Source organism: Schistosoma mansoni (assembly GCF_000237925.1).
Source record: "Schistosoma mansoni, WGS project CABG00000000 data, supercontig 0237, strain Puerto Rico, whole genome shotgun sequence".
Taxonomy (NCBI): domain Eukaryota; kingdom Metazoa; phylum Platyhelminthes; class Trematoda; order Strigeidida; family Schistosomatidae; genus Schistosoma; species Schistosoma mansoni.
Genome location: NW_017386101.1, coordinates 177,508 through 196,484, shown reverse-complemented (window position 1 = coordinate 196,484; position 18,977 = coordinate 177,508). Strand labels below are relative to the sequence as shown.

Here is an 18,977-nt window from a genome sequence, read left to right as displayed (position 1 = left end):
TACTTTACGGCTGTGAAACATGGCCATTAAGAGTAGAAGATACTCGTAGGTTACTAGCATTTGACCACAGATGCCTTAGAAATATTGCTCGCATCTGCTGGAATCACTGGGTAAGTAATAGTGAGTGAGGCAAGACACAGAGTATTAGGGAATGATGGTAAATCTGTTGATGAGGTGATGAATCTTCATCGACTGAGATGATTGGGCCACGTGTTACGTATGCCTGAACACCGATTACCTCGACGCGCTATGCTGACTAGTGTAGGGGACGGTCGGAAAAGAGTTAGGGGCGGCCAAACCAAAACGTGGCATCAGAGCTTGAAGTCACTAACTTCTGGTCTGAGTTATGATGGTAGATGCAGACTACCTGATTGGGGTCCGCGCGACTATCGTAACCAATGGTTGGATACTCTAGGTGACATGGCTCAGAATCGATCACAATAGCGTAGGTGTATACACTCTTTATCTTCCCTTAAACCTTGAGATTTAAATAGCTTCATATCTATCTTTTTTCCTGTGCTTAACCATATATACATCCTATCGTTTATATATTACCGCCACTAAATTAACTACTTCTATGAATTCCGTATTGATCTTGTTGCGCTAATGAGGTATGATAACTTGGACCGATGCATATATATACCTGGTCCTACGTTAAAGCTGACTGACTGATGTTAGGACCCTGTGTAAAGAATCATTATGGAGGTTAGTTTTTTCTAGTAAAATGATCATTGATATTCACCAAATCACTTTTATCGAGAACTTTGTGAAATTTAAAAATACATCTCACTACCAAATGACATTAAATGTGTAGAATCATTATCCGGAAATGAATCATTATAACTATTCCAAATATTAAAACAAATGAAAATATATTATTTTGAAACAAGCATTAACTGTAATAATTAACACATAAAAACGTTCAATTAGATTGGTTACGTTTTTAGTAAATTAATTAAATGACAATGTGCCTTTTTTATTTAAACTTATTACATCAAGTGACTGAAGAAGTAGAAGAAGAAGAAGAAGAAGAAGAAGAAGAAGAGGAAGAAGAAGGAAGCGATAAATAAGCATTCAACAAACATTAAATCTTTAAATATTGAAGATTAAAATAAGAACATGTTGAAGAATTTCGATAAAGAAGTCAGTATGAAAAGAGAGGGAAATACAAATATAAAATATTATCTTTGTGTTCAGTTTTCCATTTAAACGTTTTTTTTTAACATTGACAAAAAGAATGGACTAGTGGGTACATAAATGTAAATGAACGTAAAGGAAAACTTCGTACACAAATTCTAATACATCGCTCACAAGATATATGTATAGATATATGACATTACTATTATAAATAATAAAAGGAAATAAGTAAATGAACCATGGTTTTGTTGCTGTTGACACATACATAAGTACTTAAAATGCAATTGCCCTGTACAAAACTGTACTACTTACAATTTCCTTTTTCAGTAGTTCTACCACATAAATAAGAATGAGGATGGTATTTCACACAAAAACTTATTATAGATGAGAGTTAAGTAAGTTGGATGATAGGTATATAACTTCTTTTTTATTATTGTCTACGTTTTTTACTGAAGAAACAAAGCAAATAAATAAGTGGATATCATTAAAACACCATTCAATAAGTATTGTCAATATCTATATATATTCAAAATATTAAGTACGATGTACTATTACATTCAGGTAACAGTTTGCCTTTTCATATAGACACCTTCAAATATTTTATTCATTGTAATATATATATAGATATAGATGTATAGTGTCAAAGATGAACTGTTATCAATGAAGACTTGACTGACATACCTAAGACTGTACTAATGATTTAGTCAATAATAATGTGAACATATGGATAATAATAGTAATGGTGATGATTTACAAGATGTTTTTTTTCATTAAAATATTAATAATGACTATTATATTAGAGAAAGTAGGACACAAGAAGATGGTAAAAGTATATGTATATAGAAATGAAACAACTTTTGTTCCGAAGCTGATAATAATAATAATAGTAATGTGAAACAACTGTGGTAAATACTAATGACTACAGAAAAAAAAAGGTAAAACAAAATACCCTTTGTTGTATAAATGAAGATGTATGAAAGAACAATGGTATCTTAAGAGTTTCCAATGTTGTAGCTTATATTATCTTAATTGAGTATCAAAGAATGATCAACACAAAAAGGTTTGTTCATACCCATATTATTGTTTGCTGGATCGTTTACAACAGTTTGGAAATGATTCATCTACTGATGAAATGACAAGTGAAATAGACAAACAGTTTACATGGATAATTCAATGGAAAATATGGAGGAAAAAATAGAGATAGAAGAGAGAAGAGTAAACCACTTTATGAAGATAATGGAATATATAACAAAATAAATGTAAAGAATAAATATATTGCAAAAATATTTGGTATTAAAATTTAATATTCCATTCAACTGGAACCAATACAGTTCGTGAATTTCAAGAAGTCATTTCAAATAAACAAAGGTATCATCCAGATATCTTCCATTGAAAACTTACGAAAACGTTAAATCTCATTCAAGTTAGTTCCTAATTTCGTATTTATGAATAATAATATACCAGATCAACTTGTACCAGAAAGAGTTATTTGTGGATTTTGTTCATTCATTGATTGTGTAACTGATAGAGTACCATTGAGTACAGAAACAGGATTTGTATATGACTGATTTAATAAATTCATTACAGTTGCTGTTTGTGAAGTTGAATTCGTTGTTGGTTGTGATTGTGATAAAGCTGATGTTGAAATTAATGGTATTTGTAAACCAAAATTATATAAACCTGCTAATGGTGACAAAGAGTTTACCGATTGTCCAATAGTAGAAGAAGATGAACAATTTTGTCCTAATTCATTACCGCAATTAGTTAATGATTGTTGAATTCCAATAATTTGTGGTATAGCATTATTATTAATGGTACCTAATCCATTTGGTCCAACTAACATAGCTGTTGCAGCAGCAGCAGCAGTTGTAATGGAATTCGGATCAAAATAATAAGTAGGTTGATTGTTAAATGTTGCATTAATAAGTCCATTATTTCCTAGGGTGCCCGTTGAAAACAACTGTGTAGAATAATCAAATGCATTATTTATTATGGTTCCAGCAGTACATTCATTTTGTAGATTAACATTGTTATTATTATTATTAGTTAAATTACCGGTTACATTTGTTAGACCAGTATTATTTATAGGAAAATTTGTTGTACCAGATAATTGTAGAATATTTGTTTGAGATTGTAATAAATTCAATGGAGTTGATGAATTTGCCATATTATTTGATAATGGTAATGGCATAAATGCTGCATTCGTATGTACTATATTTGGATTAATTGGCAGAGTATAACTAGTTGCAAATGCTAAAATAATTAAATGATACAATTGAATTTATTATTTTTTGTTTTAATGAAATGAAATAAATTAAACAATTCATCTGAAAAACAAACTAACTTTATAGTATATAGTTGAAATCATGAGTCAATTGAAGCTTGACAAGCATGGAAAACCTGGAAGCACTGGACGGCGGTTTCGTCCTAGTATGGGATTCCTCAGCAGTGCGCATCCATGATCCCGCCTCGCGAGATTCGATCAACTCACTGAAGACATTGGTGAAATGGTTGCTCGATTTCCTGGATTGATTGAAGTTAGACATTAACACCGTTGGATGCCTGCTCAGTGGTCTATGTTGGTTAAGTGCTCGCACGCGAGACTGGTAGGTCGTGGGTTCGAATCTCGTGAGGTGGGGTCGTGGATGCGCACTGCTGAAGAGTCCCATAATAGGACGAAACGACCTTCCAGTACTTCCACGTTTTCCATGGTGATCTAGGTTCAATTCTTTCATGATTTCAACTATATATAAAAAATAACTGAAAATCTCCACAAAAACCCCCTAACTTTATAGTAAATAAAAATTTAAAACTTAGGAAATATGAATTTATCTGTGGAAGATAATTTTGATCTAAAAAATTAGAACTTGAAGTTGGATAAGTGTGATAAGTTGACTGTAATTGTGGTGGACTAACGGGCTCTGTTAAAAAAATGCAGGATATAATAAGTTATAAGCTAAGGCTACAAGAATTTAAGTTCATTGCTGTCGCGACTAAGATAGTTGGATCTAAGTTGTTTGGATTCGATTTTAAAAAAAACATGTGATATATTTGACTCATTGGTTTCTAATACATTTTATGACGAAAGATTTGAAGAAAAACACTCATTACTATTCATGATGTACATGTTACGAGGGTAAAATATATCATCAGATTTACGTATTCGGTGTTGTTGTGTAGACAATATGTTTGACTGTGAGTCTACCGCTCTCACTATTGTCAAGTGTGGTTCGATATATTGAAAATGACCGTGAAATGATGAAACACAAGTCTGAAAAAAATTCAGAACTAGATTCGATTACCAAAATTGAAGACTTCTGGAAGCCTTACATCCTTAAAAGCAAACAGTTTAATGAGGAAGTATCTGATGCCACCGTTCTGTTATGAAGAATGTGGCTAATATAACATAAAAAGATTATTGACATCCGAATCTACACTCTGTCTCCGATTTAATCCGCCATTCGGAATTGTGACTACCGCATAAGATTTTTCGATAATGTATAACTGAAGGATTTTATTACTAACACTATTAAGATTAAAAGCCCAACTTACCCCACCACCAAATGACCGTGACGCCAATTATTTCTATGAATATAAGCATGCTACTCACAAGTAGTCTCAACTTTCATCATGGTATTCTGTAAGATCTCTAATCTTATGACTTTTAGAGCATCGACATCTAATAAGTGATTATCTTATCAACGGAAACTAGAAGATGAAACAGCGAGGGAAGCTTCATGAAAATAGATTTAAATGTTGTCAGAATATGGAAAAAATACTGGAATTAAATCATTTCATATATTCTGTCTACAATTATTGTTTTTCCTTTGATGAAAAATGAAATGATTAAGAATCGTATGATAAGACACTGCTGTGTAAATCAGTTTCAGAATAACGAATAATTCAAACTAAAGTGCAAAATTGAAGTATTTAAAAGAAATGAAAGTGGAAAACCACACCTTAACTGTTTTCAGAAACGTAGTTGATGAACTTAACAAAATGAAGATGAAATGTCTGTTTTTGTGCTATATCGAAACTATCTGTTTGTCTGAAAGTACATATTAACATAAGAAATGTATGTTATACACGATAGCACAGAAAGATAAACCTGTAATGTATCATTATAGTATATTCTAGGTACATGATATGTTTCTATAATCTGGAGGGAATTGGCACTCTGATAAATTCAGTTCTAAGTCACTAATTATCACATTCAGAGATAACAAAATTAATATTTCCAACACGTAACTAAGCTCTTATTAGACTGATATTCGTCCATTTAAAGCTAATAGAACTTAAGTGATATAAACTTTTTGAAATATTGATTCTAGGAGGTTAGAGGCAGTCTATGGGAAACCGTAAACCTAGGTCTCTTGGTGTTAGAAACTTGTGAGCAAGAGGTGCTTGTAATCCTAATGAAATACACTAAATGACTTGTAACTATTACACAACCTACTGATTATTTTTTGAATGACCAGATTATCTTTATAATTTATGCCACTCGTAAACTATAATTGAAGTCAACTGTTATAATGTGAACATAATTTACATTTTATGTGTTATAATTCTTAAGTATAGAATTTCACTTGATGAATTATATCGAATTACCTGAAAATATTTAAATTTAGTTTTATCTGGAATTATTGAATAACGGCTGTATGTTTGATTAGAAAAAGAAACTTTCCGTCAAGCAATGTTAATTGAATGAAGCATTGGAAAAAACATAGTATACTAATCTCGCGCCAGAGCACTTCACCGATAGACCACTGAACCGGCATCCGATGGTGGTATTGTCTAACTTCAACCAATCCACGAAGTTTGAGCAACCGTTCACCAATTGTCTTCAGTGAGTTCCTATCTCTGGCGCGAGACTGGTAGGTCCTGGGTTAGAACATCGCGAGGCGCGATCGTGGAATCGCACTGCTGAGGAGTCCCATAATAGGACGAAACGGCCATCCAGTGCTTCCAGGTTTCTTTTGGTGGTCTGGCTTCAATTGACTCATGCTTTCAACTACAGAATTACTGAAATCTCCACAAAACCCCTTCACATTATCGTATACTAAGTTGTTTTACAGTGCTGATGGAACTCAGTATCGTAAACAGTTACGTATATTAGTCTTTGATCATTTTGTTATTGACCACGCTTCGGATAATAAATGAGTATCATTACTGACGTTAACTAACTCAACTAACTAAAAGAGTAGGATCATTTATCCTTACAGTTTTGCAGCACGCTAAATCTCATAGGTTTCTTCTATTTTCTGAATAGTCAGTGGCGTGGTTTGGAATTCGTCTATCTTTGTCTATCAACAATTTTTTCGCTTCCTTCAAGCTTAAACCCAATTATTGTATACAATCATTAGAAGTATAAAGTAATACTGGACCATACTTGATCAATGTTCAGTGAAACAGATACATTTTGTTTTAGATTAAAGTCGAAGTTTATTGACGTAAAACAAAATGTATTTTCTTTAAAGATCTAATGCATATGCTTATAATTTTATGGTACAAACTATTACTGGATTAAATTGTAATATTTTTGATTGTGAACTTTAATTATTCAGATTCAGTCTTACTCGAGTTGAATAGTTATGCTAACTGATGATAACAGAGAAACATAAAATCTAGTTTTATTTATGATGATATTGTGGTGTCTGCTACTTATGTCGATATAAGTAGTATATATCATTAATCAGGAATAGAACATCTGGCAGCAGAAGATTAAGAACATCGAGACGGGGAGAACAGAAACAGTAAGAAATTGATGATATAGATATCAAGAAACAGTGAAGTCTGAGACGACTGATTGACATTTGCAAAAGAATGGTCAAGTTTGATTGATATCATGTAAATTATGTATTTACTGTTTGGTTCTCAGATTTTACTGGGATATTCTGTAATCTTGTGTTGAAATGCATTTGATTATCCCAACTGGTGTTTATCTTCACTGAATTGGTGAAAAACGTTTATCCTCTTAATTGAAACACGTCATCATCAATCTAGAACTTATTATTGGATACTTAACCCAAACAATATGGTGTTGTATGCTAAGGTGTCATACTTTTTAACACTAAATAAACTAGAATTGCTTCTATATTAGGGGAGATTCATGCTAAATTTATTGACTAAAATGAAAAATTTAAACTACAAACGAAAATATAATCTATAGCATCAAATGGTCAACTTATTAGTGTATAAAATAAGTGGATCATCATGTAGTGTATGTTACGTATGTTGACAGATATAATTTGTATAAAACACCAATTGGAAGTGGAATGCCTGTCAGGAGAAGGTTGAGAAGATCAAATTGAAGACTGTAATGAAGCAACGATGAATTTTTGTGTGAGACAATTGATAGAAGAAGTGTAGATGAAGTATTTAATGTATGATTTTCATATTTTATGAAGACAATTTGTAATTTTGCGTTAAATGATAAATTGGTTCTCCCCGCCAAGTCCTCGTTCACTGAAATGTCAGTTAGCTGTTTAAATGAATATTTTCCATATCACTAGATATTTTATAGTTTGAATGCAGAGACTTTGATTAAACAGTTAGATGAGGTAGACTATTCTGTATAGAGAAGCATTACTTAGAAAGAACTACTGTTCATTTCTTCTAAATTGACTTCGACCATGTGACGTAAATAATTTGGAAACTAGGTTCAAATTCAATGCCAATGTATGGTAGTGCATTTATATATAACTTGTTAGTCCACAAATGCCCTGGTACGGCCGACAGTTGGGAGAGTCTGTTCTCCCTCTCCAAATGCTTTCACATGGTCACACGTATATAGCCTCTGCCAGAGAAGTCCTACTCACTACCTTCTCGTGTCATTACTGTTGTTTACGAAATCGAGAGGACAAAAAGTGAATGTTCGGTGCTTTAACCGGGTTGGTGGACACGGAAAGTCCACCTAGGGGATTTGGAAATCCCTGATTCCAAACCAATGGTGCACATGGGCTCCAGTATCCTGAGAGAACAAATGGCGTATGAATCAATCGTTGATCACCGGCTACCATCGGATTGCATCTCCTTACGATGCTCCACTGCTTTGTGGATCAGATCTTTAGGTCGAAGGCTCCGGATATGGCCCCCTAAGAAAACCACCTGCTTTTGTTTGGGTTTCTAGGCAGTATCACAGCCCTCACACAAATCGAATGAGATTTGTGTGGCGCATATATATCTGGTGCCCCTTTGTACCAATATTTATGTGTTCAAATAAATAAATAAATAATAAGCTATTTTGTAAAATCAATATTATGTGTAGATTGTTTGACCATTAGTGATTAATTTCATTTTACTGAAAAATTGATAATGATTTACTTGAAAAAGAAACGCAAAGATAAGCATTTTATTAGTAATACTGTTTACCTTCATTCAAGCTGAAAGGATTAAATGGAAGACTTTGAATAGCTATTTCAGAAGCACCCAGTTTAGCCTCAGTTGATGTTAAATAATACCGACTTGTGTTGCATCGGAATTGCAATTTTGGAATATAAACCTGATATAATGAAAAAATACCAAATACACATTAAGGTTCAGTTTATTAACAAGCAAACACAAACGTATACACTAGTCAAATTGATGTCATTCAAGTGTTTCTCTTGCGTTTAAATTTCTTATTTGCTTAAACAAAATTATTGTCGAAAAATCCACTGACTATATTATAAGATAGTAGTAGAATTGTAGAAGAGTTAAAAAGAGCCCACCGATATTCTCTCTCTATAGGAAAGATAGATTTATGAATAGTAGTGGAATCCAGGATGCAAGTTTCATTCTATTTGATGTTCATCTTCTAGATGTCCTTGCATTCCGGCGTCGATATCCACACAGGATCTCGAACACAGAACATTTCGCTTCAAATGTATAACGGTTTATCCACTTAGTTGATAAGTTCAGATAGCCACTCACTTGTGAAATAAAACTAATCATAATTCAGTTAAGCATATAAAGAACGAAATAATTGAAGCCTTACTAGCAATAATATAAACATTCCCTTTATTTTGATGAAGTTACTCTTTTCGACGTTAGAAAATTTAATTTTGAAGTATTCTGTCGGCGAATTTCATAAAACACAAAATCTGAAATCTTATCAGTATAAGGCATCACGAATAGAGTACAAACTTCTCCGGACCAATATTCTGACCCAATTTTAATTTTCAACAAGTGAAATTTTTAGGAATATTCAAATTCTTAAGATGAAGACAGCAAATGTAGCAGCAGCCTCTGCATCGATAGGCCTCCACATTCACAAAGGAAAAAGCAAGATTCTCAAATGCAACAAGGAGAACACCAACCCAATCGAACTTGATGGCGAAACTCTGGAAGAGGTGGAAACATTCACGTACCTGGGAAGCATCGTTGATAAACAAGGAGGATCGGATGCATATGTAAAGGCGAGGATTGGCAAGCAAGAGCAGCATTTCTACAATTGAAGAACATATGGAACTCAAAACAACTGTCAACTAATTTCAAAGTCAGAATCTTCAATACGAACGTCAAGACAGTACTACTGTACGGAGCTGAAACGTGGAGAACTACTACGGCCATCATCAGGAAGGTACAAGTATTTATAAACAGTTGTCTATGCAAAATACTCAACATCCATTGGCCGGATACTATCAGCAACAGCGTTTTATGGGAGAGGACAAACCAGCTTCCAGCTGAAGAGGAAATCAGGAAAAGACGTTGGAAGTGGATCAGATATACATTAAGGAAATCACCAATGTGCATTACAAGGCAGTCGCTAACTTGGAATCCTGAAGGGAAGCGGAAAAGAGGAACGCCAAAGAACACATTACGCCGGGGAACAGAAGCAGATATTAAAAGGATGAATGTTAACTGGAAAGAACTGGAAAGGAAGGCTCAGGACCGAGTTGGATGGAGAATGCTGGTGGGTGGCCTATGCTCCTCGACGAGGGGTAACAGGCGTAAGTAAGTAGGTAAGAAATTTTTAAGGGGAAATTCTTTACTCAGTGTAAACAATTAAACAATTGAAGATTATATGGTTAAGAAAGATATATTGAAATAAATTTCTCGGAATAGTTAAATTTAGAAGTTGACTGACAATTATTGTTAAAATACAAGTTATACTGTTTCTCGAATTCTGTATGTATTGTGGTGCGTTTTACTGATGTCGACAAATATAAGTAGTATATATCACCAATTGAAAAAGGAATGTCCAGCGGTTAAAGGTTGAGAAGATCAAAGAGAAGAGAACCAAAGTGATTGGTATGAAAATGAAGGAACAATGAAGTCTGAGACAATTTCTGGACATTTTGCAAATAGTAAACGTACTTCTTATCCCTTACTCTTACAGTCTTTAACGATAACTCCAGTTGCATATAACGAAGTGATCATTCATTGGTTTATAAATCATCATTTAAAGTTGACTAATTTACATTAAATTAGATGAAATATATAATCCTGGAAGGTACTCTAGTCAACTAATTATGTTTCTACCTTCGCGCTTTTCTTATCCTATAATCTAGTCGGTGTTATTCTTTCTTGTTAATGGTTTTAATAATAATTACCAAGCAAAGGTAGGTAGTAGCTAGCAGTGAAATCCAGTTTGACGCAGGTTTCGTCCTATTTGAGACATCAAGCTGACGAGTCCCGAATAGGACTAAACGCGCGTCAAACTGGATTCCACTGCTAGCCACTACCCATCTTTGCTTATAATACTTGTGAATCAAGTCAATATCGGGGCAATACGTGCAGTATTCACACATGTCTATAATAGACTTATCAATTAAAGTCCTAAACATTAGTGGTAAGATTCAAGTAAACAATATAAAGTGAATAATTATCATTCGAATATTATTTGCTTAATCTTTGAAAAAACATGATAATCTAATTCTTTAACTTTCAGTGATTTTTGTTTTTCGTTTTATTTTCAATGAATTTGTTTATTCAAAATGTATTAAAATATTTTAATAAACAATGTATAAATCATGTTTTAATCAGTTTTCATCTTTCACTAATTACTTATATTCTACTATGTATGCATGCTTTAAAGGGGGAACGAGTGTGGTGTGGTCTACTTATATCCACATAAGTAGTATATGGTGATGGTCAGGCATAGAATGTATTTTGGCAAAAGATCGATAAGGAAAAAACAGGAATGAAGCACAATCGGTACGAAAATGTATGAACAATGAAATAAGAGAATATAGACTGATATTTGCAGTAGGAACAGTTAAGATTGAGACAATTAATTGTTATTTTGCTAATTAACTATTGACTGTACGCACAGTATGCACATATGCCAATTAGAGACTGACCAGTTGCAGTACTAACAAATCGATGGGAAGATTCAAACAAACAATACTCAAGGTATTGACTGTATGGTTATCAGAATTTAGTGGGATAGTATGTAATTTTCGTGTTAACTACATTTGATTGTCCACATCCGTGTTCTTGTTCACCACAGTATGTATGAATTACTCGAAATGAATATTGATAAACAATTCGATCGAAAAAACACAAAAAAAGAACAATCTATCATCTCTCCTAAATTCACTTAGTATTGCTTGTTTGAATCTTCCCATTGATGTTTAGGACTGCAACTGATCAGTCTCTTATTGACCATATGTGCATACTGTGCGTATTGCCTCGATATAGCCTTAATTCACAAGCATTATAAGCAAAGATGGGTAGTGGCTAGCAGTGAGATCTACGACGCACGTTTCGTCCTATTTCGGACTTGTCAGCTGGATGTACCTGCATCTCAGAGTTGATGTTCACTCTAGGACTCGAACCCAGTACCTTTCGCCTCAAACGCCATCGCGTTATCCACTCACCTAATGAGTCCTGATAGCCGCTTGCTTGTGCAATGGGGTAAAGTTTAAATTTACCTAGTATTGTTTGTTTGAATCTTCCCATTGATGTTTAGGACTGGAACTGGTATATCCAGCTGGAGAGTCCCAAATAGGAAGGAATGCACGTCAAACTAGATTCCACTGCTAGCCACTATCCATCTTTGCTCATAATATCATCTGTCCTATTTATCTCATTTTGTTTAAACTTTCTATATAAATAATAAAGCTGAATTGAAAATATTTAACTTAGTTTCCATATTAATATGTATATTATATAAGTTTATTAACGGAAACAAAAATCAATAATATTTTTCATTCAGTCATATTATATACATATTTATATTAATTACATTGTACTGTATATAATAATGTATGATTGACCCTTGATCACATTGATGAATAATAATAATTGAGAGAACATTTTCAATTTTCGGTTATAAATGGAGTAATAATGAAAAAAAATAAACTCCTAATGGATTAACCGATTTGAAAAATATCATAATAATAAATAACAAGATCAATATTATTTATCCAAAAAAATTAATTAACTGAATTGAAAAACTGTAATTTTTCAATGATAATTATTTTGATAATTGAGATCATGAATCAATTGAAGTTAGACCACCATGGAAAACCTGGAAGCACTAGAGGGCCGTTTCATCCTTTTATAGGACTCTTCAACAGTGCCATCCACGATCCCGCCTCGCGAGCGCTTAACCACTAGACCACTGAGCCGTCTGGCATCCAACGATGTTAATGTCTAACTTCAATCAATCCACAAGGAGTCCCATAATAGGATGAAACAGACGTTCAGTGTTTCCAGGTTTTTCATGGTTGTCTAGCTTCAATTGATTCATGATCTCAACTATCAAAATTAATATAATATCCGCAAAACTCCTTCTGACAATTATTTGTGTATAAGTTTTGAAAACCTTTTTTTAGAAAAATCACTTTAATTATTTAGTTCATAGATCATGAAATGGATATGACCTCATATTGTTCATTTATATTTCAACGTAATAAGAGTAAACATTGAAAAAAGAAAAAGAATAGCTAGTGAGGGAAAAATAATGAATAATAAATAAATGAATTTTGGTTAAATGATAAAATTCCACTGCCCTCCCCCAAAGAAAAAGAAAAGTATGTATCTTTACTAAATTTCAGCTTTTGTGAGAGGTAAAGAGCGGATAAATCTTTAAAACTGGTATCCATTTTAGGTAACGACTAAAGTCCATATTTATTTAATATAAACATTAAAATCTATGTCTTAATGCCGGGCTAAGATAAATCGATCACATTATAAGGTAATAACATGCATTTACTGTTCGTTCTTAGTGTTCTTCATGACTAACTGGATATTAGCCAACTGCGGATGGGTAACAAATAGATCAGCCATATGAACTAATAATAATTTGTTGCTTCAGATCTAACTGAAATTTTACCCTTAACCATTATATTATTAAGTCCGTTAGGCTATCATATTGGATTAATACTCTGAAGATGCCTATGATGAAATAATTTCCATTTACACATGCCTTTAACTTTCAGAGTTTATTTTATCTAAACGTAGAACGCTATATAATGAACGGTTGTTCAGAATACTAATCTTTTGGTAATTAGACGAGGATTTCGCTAGAGTCTTATGTATTAACTGAAACCAAATGAAAAATTTGTTATTATGACAAAATTTACTCGGTCGTCAACCCAGCAAAGCTGATGAAACATTTAGATTTGTGAAATGGAAAATTCTCTTGACCACTTTATTCTCCGTAGTTAAGGATTATCATAAACTACTCCTTTAAAAAAGTTTACGTTTAAATGGATAGAAATGCGCCTAAATGATTCTTGACTTACTGAATAAACTGTTACCTAATCCCATGAACATGAATTAGTTGGTTATCTTAATGAAAAAATAAGTGCGACAAAGTAAATCTAACGACTTGTATTAATGCTTACCTGTCCAACATACAATTGAACCTTATTTCCTGTATTTGAATCAATGAAATCAACTGGTATTGCACTACATATCGGAGAACCAAGACCATCACGTAAACATAGATCATTTAAATTCTAAAATTAGAAAAAAAAGAGGTGTCTATAGAATGTTGACCTGACCAGTAATCTAAAAAAATATTCTATACATGCATATGAGAAGGCTAGGCATATTACATTTAGCATTAATTTAGATTTCACATATTGAAATAAACAGATTATGATAATTCAAATCATGAGTCAATTAAAGCTAGATCCACATGGAAAACCTGGAAGCACTGGACGACCGTTTTGTCCTATTATGGGACTCCTCAGCAGTGCGCATCCACAATCCCTCACTCGCAAGATTCGAGCCCAGGACCTACCAGGTACCTACCTTCAATTGACCCATGATTTCAATTATGAAAATACTGATATCTCCACAAAACCCCTTCAGATTATGATAAGAATAAAAAAGAAGAAGCAAACATAGTGTACAAACAATTACGTTCTTAGGGGTAAGCATACATAAATTCATACAATTAGATATGAACTAATCAAAAAATGTATACATATTTTGTTTTGTTTTCTTTAGTGAAGTACACATTTATATGAATTAAGACCAACCTCTAAAAGAGCCAACGGATTCAACTGACGTTGTTGTAATTTCTAAGATAAGAAGAAAAAAAGTGATAATTATTGAAAATAATAAAAAGATGTTTTTTTTCGTTTTTTTGTTTTTTTTTGTTACAATTAAGGAAATGAATCATTTCAAAAATAAAAAATTGATTAGTGATTTTGTTTCTATGGGCAAAAAGAAAAAAAACATTAATGATTAGAATTAGAATTAAGCAGATATTATCTTCTAGCCAATCTTCATTTTTATTTAAATATATTCGTACATGATTAGTAAAAATAGCCTTAAATAGAAGGTGAACTAATTTGTTGGTTTCGTTAAAGAAATAGAAAAAATTAAAGAGGAAGAAAAAGAAGAAGAACAAGAGGAATAAGAAGAAGAAAAAAGGAAGAAGAACAAGAAGAAAAGGAAGAACAAAAAGAAGAAGAACAAGAAGAACAAGAAGAAGAAATGTTACTGTGCATTAATAATCAAAGAAGAAAAAAAGGAAACATTCGGTATATCATATAAATAAACTTGTGAATTAGAAAGTAATATACATATTGCATTAACTGACTAGTTAGAAATTAGTAATTATGAGTTGATTATCTTTTACTGTTCATAGCGTAATCATACATACATACACACACACAATTTACGGTAATCAAACCGTGTTTTCAACAACAACAAGAAGATCAAACTATTATTAGATTCAGTCATGATTAGGTTTTATCAAAAAAAATTAGATATTAAAAAAAAACCCACAACAACAAAAAGATAAAAACGAATCATCAGTTGGTGAAAAGGGATTAAATTTCCGACGTGTGTTTTATAAATGAGTGTAGTATTGTTCATGTGATCAAGTTTCTTGACTTATTAATCATAATATATATAGTAATTCTTGTATATATATAAAGTGACCATATAATGATTACGTTATAGAAATTATTTAATGAAATATCAGTATACAGAATTTAAAATAATTTGACATATCTTCTATGCTGTTTTTATTTAATTAAATTTAATTTTGTGAAGGTTGCAGATACTGCATAGCAATTCAAATACGGGTAAGTGAATGAGTGAATCAAGGTTTGATCTTGAAATACAATACTTAAGAATTGAATGCATCAATTAGCTAATCTTCATAGTTGAAATCATGAGTCAATTAAAGGTAGACCACCAAGAAAAACCCAGAGGATCTGTTCGACGACCAACTCATCCTATTGTGGGACTCCTCAGTAGTGGGTATCCATAATCTCGACTCGCGAGACTCGAACGCAGGACCTAACAGTCTCGTACGTGAGCGCTTAACCAACATAGACCACTGAGTCGGCATCCGATGGTGTTAATGTCTTATTTCAACCAATCCACAGAGCTGAGCAACAGTTTATCAATTGTCTTCAGTGAGTTCCTATCTCACAATAGACGTGGTTTTAACTCCACTGATCACTGATTCTCACTAGAACTCCAGTAATTATCTCTTGAAGTCAGTCACTAGTGAGCATATGATTAGCTAATCGTTACATCATAAGTATACATATATATATGTAATGTAACATAGACCACTGTTATTGTAAATGTTACTTTAAATTTAGAGAACAAAATACCTCTATATGACAATAAATAGATATTTGAATTACTAATTAATTTATTGCTATTACACTAAACATGATATGGAAGATATGTTGTAAGTGCAAAATTTTAAACATTGTAAGCAAGATACACGTAAAGTTCTCCAAGGAACATTTGTACGGCATACCATTATTGGAAATAAGTCTAAGTTTCAATGGTAGATTTTCTTATGACGTATCTTAACTTATCTAATTAACTAACACTTGGAAAAGATACATATTGTGTAATATTTTATGAAATCAATATAAATGATACAAAAAAAAAACGATCATTTCTATGAATAATAAGAGCATCTTTATTGTTGAGCTTTTTTCTGCCTCATTTATAATCAAACTGTGTTCCTTATTTAATATTTCCAATAAATATTACTTATATAATTCAATTTATCTAGTACAGTTGAGCTCATGAGTCAATTGAAGCTAGACAACCATGAAAAACTTGGAAGCACTGAACGGCTGTTTCGTCCTATTGTAGGACTCCTCAGCAGTGCGCATCCACGATCCCAACACATGATTTCAACTATACATAAAAAACACTAAAAAATTTCCACAAAGAATCCCCAGTATCTAGTATAGGTTTGGCGAATTCATCTCAAAGCTAAACTGTTTATAGAAAATTTATTAATACTGCCCAGTTTGTTAAATTGAAAGCAAATTGTTGATTTAAATGATTACATATCAATTTTATTAGTTGAGATCACCAATCAATTGAAGTTAGACCTTCATGGAAAACCTAGAGGCACTGCTTGACGTCTGTTTCATTCTATTATGGGACTCTTCAGCAATGCGCATCAAATTATTGTGGAACACATCAATTCAATAACACATAACTATTATTACTATAAATGTAATCACTACTTGTATCCAATTCAAGAAAGAGAATGATAATTGTCAATATCTTCCTTCATTTATTTGTTATTTTTATTCTCAAAATCAAGTCGCTAATATGTAATTGTTAGTAATATATTGCAATTTTTATGAAAAACAAAATTATTTACGATTACACCATAAAAAATATGATTAGTTCTATATATATAACTTTACATAAATAGGCGAATAGCGCAAAATCTTATCAATCTCATAGATAGAGCATTTAAAATAGCGGAATTAGAAATCATTTCTAAATTGGTTAATTCAAACAAAAAAAAGTGATAGGAATTGGAAATTATAGGTGTAGCGGGAATTTATTAGTAATAATTAGGATATAATTGTTTTATGATAAGCAATTTGGTTAATAATTTGACTGAGTCGTTTTAGACTGATATTGGTTGATCGATCTTTGTGATATATATATGCATGACTACTTGGTCTTGTTACCATGATTCATTTTTAACTACATACACCTTTTTTTAATGTTTGTTTCATGATAAACTTACTAACTGATCGTATAAACGCCATTGATGTTTAGCCTTGCCTCAAATTATTCACAAGATAGAAAAATGGAATTAGAGATATAAAAGAAAATATACGAAAAAATGGTGAGTTAAACATGTTTAATGTGATGATTTAATGTTTGGTAAAGTACTACTGCTTAACGATATATTAATTAATGAGATCATTGGCCAATTCAATTCAAAACATCATTGAAAATCTGGATGCTTTAAATAGTTGTTGGGTATTAGTATGGGACTCCTCGGTAAATCCCATCCATGAGTCTGTCAACGAAAGTCAAATCTGGGACCATTAGTTTCACTCACAAACACTTAACCTTTAGACCATCAAACTAGGATCCAATGGTGAATAAGTGTGACTTCAATCAATACGCTATATTGTTAAATTATCTTCTATTGTCTTTGGTGGGTACTTTCGTGGAATCCTATGATGCTGAACTACTCTGATCAAGTATTGTAAGCGAAGATGGATAGTGGCTAGCAGTCGAATCCAGTTTGACGCGCGTTTCGTTCCATTTGGGACTCGTCAGCTGGATCTCAGAGTTGATGTTCACTCTGGGACTCAAACCCAGTACCTTCTGCTCCAAACGCCATCGTATTATCTACTCGGACGTCCATTGCTTCCAGGTTTTCCCTTGTAGTCTAGCTTCAATCGACGCATGCTTTCAACTGTGCAAATACTAAATCTCCACAAAAAAAACCCTTGTGAAAAATATAACTAATTAAACTTAACTGAAGTTTCATCTATTATCAGACGGAGGTGTGAAATATTGAAGTGATGTTAATGGCTGGTTTTCGTTAAATGATATGTTTAGACAAAAATAAGATGTTAACTTTATTAACAAAACCAAAGTTACTTTTAAACTTTACATAACACTTCTCATCTGATCGAATAAAATTTATCTCAAATATTGTTTATAATTCGGACCGTAACTAGATACTTCATCAGATTCAAAAGTATAATTATTATTTTGTTGTTATTCTTGTAATAGACAGATGTCTAACAATTTGGAAAACGTGTACAAACTTGAAGTGACAAGGTATGCAATGGACACAGTTCTTAATAATCTTATATAATTGAGATCATGAGTCAATTGCAGAATTTGGTCAGTGTGCAGATTATTATTATTTTTCTAACATTCATATCATTAAATTCACTTGATAATGTTTGTTTGAATCATCCCATTGATGTTCAGGACTGCAACTAGTAAGTCTCTTATTGGTATATGTACATACTATGCGTATTGCCTCGATATAGCCTTAATTCACTGTATGAACACATGCCAACAAGAGACTGACCAAGTGCAGTCCTAAACATCAACGAGCAGGGTTTAAACAAACACTACCAGGTGAATTCAAACTTAACTCCATTACACAAGCAAATGGCTATCAGGACTCAGTAGCTGAGTGG

General features: G+C 32.5%; 1 protein-coding gene across 1 annotated transcript in view; it reads right to left on the bottom strand.

Annotated features, from left to right (window-relative positions):
• Positions 1 to 2,062: 2,062 nt before the first annotated feature.
• The window catches only part of Smp_144450 (apobec-1 complementation factor-related), a gene marked incomplete at its 5' end in the record, with an annotated part of 33,848 nt that continues 16,933 nt past the window's right edge, over positions 2,063 to 18,977 (bottom strand). Inside the window, 3 exons of the mRNA XM_018791220.1 lie at positions 2,063 to 3,390; positions 8,509 to 8,638; positions 14,556 to 14,597. Coding sequence (XP_018647346.1) covers positions 2,603 to 3,390; positions 8,509 to 8,638; positions 14,556 to 14,597 — 960 coding nt within the window. The 3' untranslated portion in view covers positions 2,063 to 2,602. The remainder of the gene's footprint in view (positions 3,391 to 8,508; positions 8,639 to 14,555; positions 14,598 to 18,977) is intronic.